This window comes from Microtus ochrogaster, chromosome 17, assembly GCF_000317375.1.
Source record: "Microtus ochrogaster isolate Prairie Vole_2 chromosome 17, MicOch1.0, whole genome shotgun sequence".
NCBI lineage: Eukaryota > Metazoa > Chordata > Mammalia > Rodentia > Cricetidae > Microtus > Microtus ochrogaster.
The window spans coordinates 12,675,092-12,680,329 of record NC_022019.1 but is presented as its reverse complement, the minus strand read 5'-3'; the positions used below and the strand labels follow the sequence as shown (position 1 = coordinate 12,680,329).

The 5,238-nt window shown below is 49.3% G+C and overlaps 1 protein-coding gene across 1 annotated transcript in view; it reads left to right on the top strand.

Annotated features, from left to right (window-relative positions):
- Positions 1-5,238, top strand: part of Scara5 (scavenger receptor class A member 5) — a 97,701-nt gene that overhangs the window by 21,453 nt on the left and 71,010 nt on the right. Inside the window, exon 3 of the mRNA XM_005355505.3 lies at positions 2,187-2,315. Coding sequence (XP_005355562.1) covers positions 2,187-2,315 — 129 coding nt within the window. The remainder of the gene's footprint in view (positions 1-2,186; positions 2,316-5,238) is intronic.

Genomic DNA, 5,238 nt, shown 5'->3' with positions numbered 1-5,238 from the left:
ACTGCCATCTGCGGTCCTGAGGATGGGGCCTCGGCCTCTGCCTCCTGAGTGCTGGGATTAAAGGCGTGCTTTCTTTCTTTTTTTTTTTTTTTTTTTTTTGAGGCAAGGGCTCACTAAGTTACCCAGGCTGGCCTTGAACTTACCATGTAGCCCAGACAATCTTAAATTTGCCATCGTCCTGCTTCAGTCTCTCCAGTAATTGTATTGACAGGTATAGGGCCCACAGGTCTACCCCTCCTCCCAGGGTTTATATGGAGGATAGCTCGCAGTTTCTGGCAAAATATCTTGTTTGTTCCTGTGCTCACTCTGCCCACCCTGGTGGTTAGCTACAGGGGAGTTGTTTGCTCCCAGGCTTGAGCCTGGTTATTTCCCACCTGCCTGGGGCATTTCTACTGTGCAGCAGTTAGGTATATAAGGCTTTCTCTAAGGTTGAATAAATGACATTCTGCATTCTCTCTTCCTGAATGACTCACTTCTCTAGCGTACTTTAATCTCAGCCCCTTGCCGGACTCGCGAACTGTCCCATAGCACAGGCGCTACAGATAGGTATAATGGTTAATCCCCCCCCCCCCCGCCCATCCCTACCTAAGATAGAGTTTCTCTGTGTGGTTGCCTAGCTGTCCTGGAACTCACTCTATAGATCAGGCTGGTCTCAAACTCATAGAGATCCACCTGCCTCTGCCCTCTGAATGCTGGGATTAAAGGTGTGCGCCACTATGTCCAACTATAATAGCTAATCTTGGTTGCTAACTTCATCAGGTTTGTTTTAGAATCACCATAAAAGTACCCCCCTGGGTGTACTCATGAGACCCTTTTCAGAGAAGTTTATCTGAAGAGGGAAGGTCTACTCTGAATACGGGCAGCATCAACCTATGGGCTGGAATTCTGGTCCTGAATAAAAAGAAGCATCACCATTCATCCATCTCTCTCTCTCTCTCTCTCTCTCTCTCTCTCTCTCTCTCTCTCTCTCTCTCTGCTTCCTGGCTGTGGATGCCATATGACGTCATATGACAGACGCGCTGCAATATGGACCACATGCTCGCACCAAATAATGTCTTTCTTCCTTATTGTTTTTGTCAGGAATTTTATCTCAACAACAAGAAAAGCAAATAATGCATCAGGCATTTAGTTAGCTGACTTTGGATGTGAGCCCGAAGACATGGACACACTGTCTGTATGGCCGATGACAGCAACCAATGTCTTCTCTCCAGAAGATGCTGTGGTCTAACTGCACAGAATGAGGTTACTACGATTTTTGGTTAAACCCACATTTGCAAGCTGGTGATCAGATGTGGCTTCCAAACCTGTTTTATTCATGCCCTCCATGGCTTTTAGCTTCTAATTGTTGACGACATTAAAGATAAGGAGTCAGGCAGCGCTTTCTAGCACAGTGGTTCTCAACCTGTGGGTTGCAACCCCCATGGGGTTGCACATCAGACATATACATTATGGTTCATAACAGTAGACAAATTACAGTTATGAAGCAGCAATGAACTAACTTTATGGTTAGGGGTCACCACAACATGAAGAGCTGGATTAAAGGGTCGCAGCATCAGGATGGTTGAGAGCACTGTTCTATCTCGTCCCCAACATTCTAGTCTTAGGTAGCCCTCCACTTCCTCCAGAGCAGGTGCACCTGTCCACAGTCTGGCCAGAGCCTTGTGCTCCTTCTCATTTTCCAAACCACTTGCAAGTTCTAATCTTTTAAAATCATTATTAACATCAAGTGTATGTGTGGGTGCGCATGCCACAGTGCACCATGGCGGTCAGAGGGAAGCTCCATGGAGTCAGTTCTCTCTGTGGGGGCAGAAGTTGGGTCTCCAGGCATGTGCACCAGGCATCTTCATCCACTGAGCCAGCAATTCTCATGTTGACTTTTCTCCATATTCCCTGGATTGTGGGAAGTAATGGTACTTGGTAAAGAACACATGGTAAGCCTGCCTTAGTGTGTTTCTGGTACTTGGAGATGTGTTTACGGGGACCACACAGACCTGTTTGGGTTATTCATAGAGGGCGGGTGGAGAACAAGAAGCTGAACAGCTTGCGGTAGTCCTGAAAAGTTCCTGTACCATAGACATTCAGGAGAGCCTAAACGTCTGTATGCAAGAAGGAGAGGCAAGACCTCATAAGAACAGTCCATGAAGCTGTTTTCAAACATCGCTTCTGTTCCATTTCTTCTCCTTTAGGTCCATGTCACAAACGGAAGGTGGGTGGCTGCTGTACCCAGCTGGGCTCCCTGTCAGCACTGAAGCATGCAGTCCTGGGGCTCTACCTTCTGGTCTTCCTGATTCTTGTGGGTATCTTCATCTTAGCAGGTAAGAGCAATCTTTCTGTATCCAGGACTCTGGGGATGAGGGAGGAAGACTCAGCGCCTCCATTCCCCACTCCCACTGTCAGAAGCCCGAATGCTGCACTTGTTACTATAGAAACCCAGAGAGGAAGATGCTGGGCCACCTTGTTGCTATGGAAACCGGAGAGGAAACTGCCGGCTGGTCTTTCTGACTGAATCCTTCTTCGGTAGCATTGCCTGTTTCTGTGTGGAGTGGATTGAAAGGGGAGGCATTTGAGGGTGTGGAATCTCTGAAGCCAGTAGAACAGATCCAGCTCCCTAGGGCGGCTTCTGACTGACCCTGCATCATCAGGAGACTCATGCCTTACACAAGGACTCCCCAACCTCTGGGATGTCATCAAAACAGTCATATAGCACTTTGGGGCTGAGGCTAATCACGGCCTACCCCTGTCCCTAACCCTAGCCTGCTTCCCTTTGCAATTCTGAGGAGGTAGAATCGTTTCTATCTCAGCTCACGGTTCTTCCCCCATGACTGCTTATGAGATGGGCCTTTGATAGTTGGGATGGAAAGGGGTACATCCTAGAGCCAGGGCCAGGCAGAGCTGGCAGATTTAAAAAGGGATCAAGAAGGGGGCGGGTGTTGTTACACTTTTAATTCCAGCCCTTGGGAGGTAGAGCCAGGTAGATCTTTGTGAGTTCAAAGCCAGCCTGATCTACATAGTGAGTTCTAGGACAGCCAAGATTATATAAAAAGAGATTGTCTCAAAAAAAAAAGGAAGGAAGAAAAGAAATAAAGATAAAGGAAGAAAAATAGGAAAGAAAAGAAAGGGATTCAATGGGAGTCTGTTGGCTTTGTGCTGTGAGCAGCCCAGCTTAGCCACCTGCAATTCATCCCATCATGATGGAGACAGCAAAGCCAGGCTCTGGCGGTCTCTTCCGGGCTCTCTCCAGAGGAACAACTGCTCATTTCCACCTTCTCAATGGAGACGTGGAGAGCTTGGCAAAGAAGGTCAAAGGGATTCTCTATCAGATGAGACCCTCCCCTGTACCAGGCTCTGTGCCGAGACTGAGACACAGTTCAGTAAGAGCCAGGGGATTCTCTGAAGGAGGCTGATCCAGGGTCAGGTGACCAGAGCCCTGGGTCAGGAGACATGCAGTGGGCACTGTGTTAGGGTACAGAATGTTGCCGGAGTGGGGACACTCTGAGGAAACAGCTATTGCGCAGAAGAGGGTGGGGGCTGTTTGGAGTGAGACTGTGGACCAGGTAGAGCTGCCTTGGAGTGCGCAGGGTGGGGTCCTTGCGTTAACTAGAGGGCAAGACTCTGGAGGTTCCGCCCATACAGATGACCCTTTGCTGGAAATGCCGAAACGATGCCCAGGACCTCCCTGTGGTCTTGACTCACTCCCCGTCAAGTGGAACCAGCCACTTGGGCATTGTAACAGGATAGCTGGTGTTGCCTGTGCCTTCAGGTTTCCACACTCAGGGTATCAGGGGTGGTGCCTGTCTCACCAAGCCCTGCACTGAGAAATGGCCAACAGCAACACTGAGAGCAACTCTTGACTCATCCCAACGACCCAAGGATGGTGTTCAGCAAGGTCTACCATGGGCCAAGCCAGTCAGGGGATGATTTGAACATGTTCTTGGGATCTGGGTTTTGTGGTTTTGGCTGCCAGGACCATAGCAAATTTCTGGAATGTTTGGAAAGTGTCCCAACCCGGCAAGAAAGCCATGGTGTTACAACTACTCTGAACAGGAACTTTTAAGTGGCCAAAAGGGGTTTCTAAGGGTGGAAGGGGACCTGGGATAGGACTTTGGAGGCTAAGGATGGGGACAGGGAGATATCATCTCATCAAGAGAAGTGTGCAGGGGAGGAAAGTTTTCTTCTGATACCTGAAGGGCTGCCACATAGAAAAGGGTAAGGCACATTCTGCTTGGCTGAGGATGGACCTGAAACCTAAGGGTGGATGTTGTGAAGACGGGCGGCTGTCCGTTCAGCACAGAGAGGTGCTCTGCGAGCAACAGCGCTGTGCAGCGTGACACAGAAAGGCTCTCTCTCTTGGCTAAGTGTTCTCATGGGATTTATGATGACATCCCGGAAGCTTCAGCAAGGAGGGCCGGATGTGGTTTCCCAATCTTGTGGAAACACTGCCAGCCTTCCTTCGTTGTTCAAGTTGTTCAGACATGAGCAGGGTTTTTGGGTCATGACTGTTTCCTTTCAGCCTGTGAGTTTTGGAATCACGGATTATTGCCTGTGCGCGATGAAAATTTAGAGCGGATCAGAACTAATCTCTTGGCTCAGGGGGTGTGGCTGTTATCAACTGCCTAGATTCCTGTCTGGACAACCATGTTGGCCTCTGGGAGAGGTTTTATAAGGGAAGCCCATAGAAGTGCAGGCAGCAGTGGCCACTCCCATCGGAAGGAGAATGTGGTACTTAGAGAGGCTCTTCCCCATCTCAGGGATGAGGGCTTTTGGGCCACCTGACTGAATATCTCCAAGGATTCTCCCCTCTAGCAAACACCAAGATAATAGGAAGTGGAGGAGGTGGTTCGGGTGATCTGGAGCTTACCTGGCTGGCTCCCTTTGGGGTTCACTGGGGGTGCTTCACCTCAGGCAGAACTGGTCATACATACCCCTCATGCTCTCCTGTATTGTAGCCCAGACTTAACTGGAATTCACTACATAGCCCACACTGGCCCCAAATTCTTGGCAGTCTTCTGCCTCAGCCTCCTGAGACCTGGGCTTATGGGCATGTGCACCACACCTGGCTTTAATTCTTTCTTAATAGCAACAGCTAACAATTGTCATCATCATCTTCAATCATGGAGATAAAAAGGTAATGAGGTGTGGTTGCTGCTCAGGATGAGTTTGAAGTCTCTCTCTCTCCCTCTCTTTCTCCTTTCTCCCTCTCTCTCTCTCTCTCTCTCTCTCTCTCTCTCTCTCTCTCTC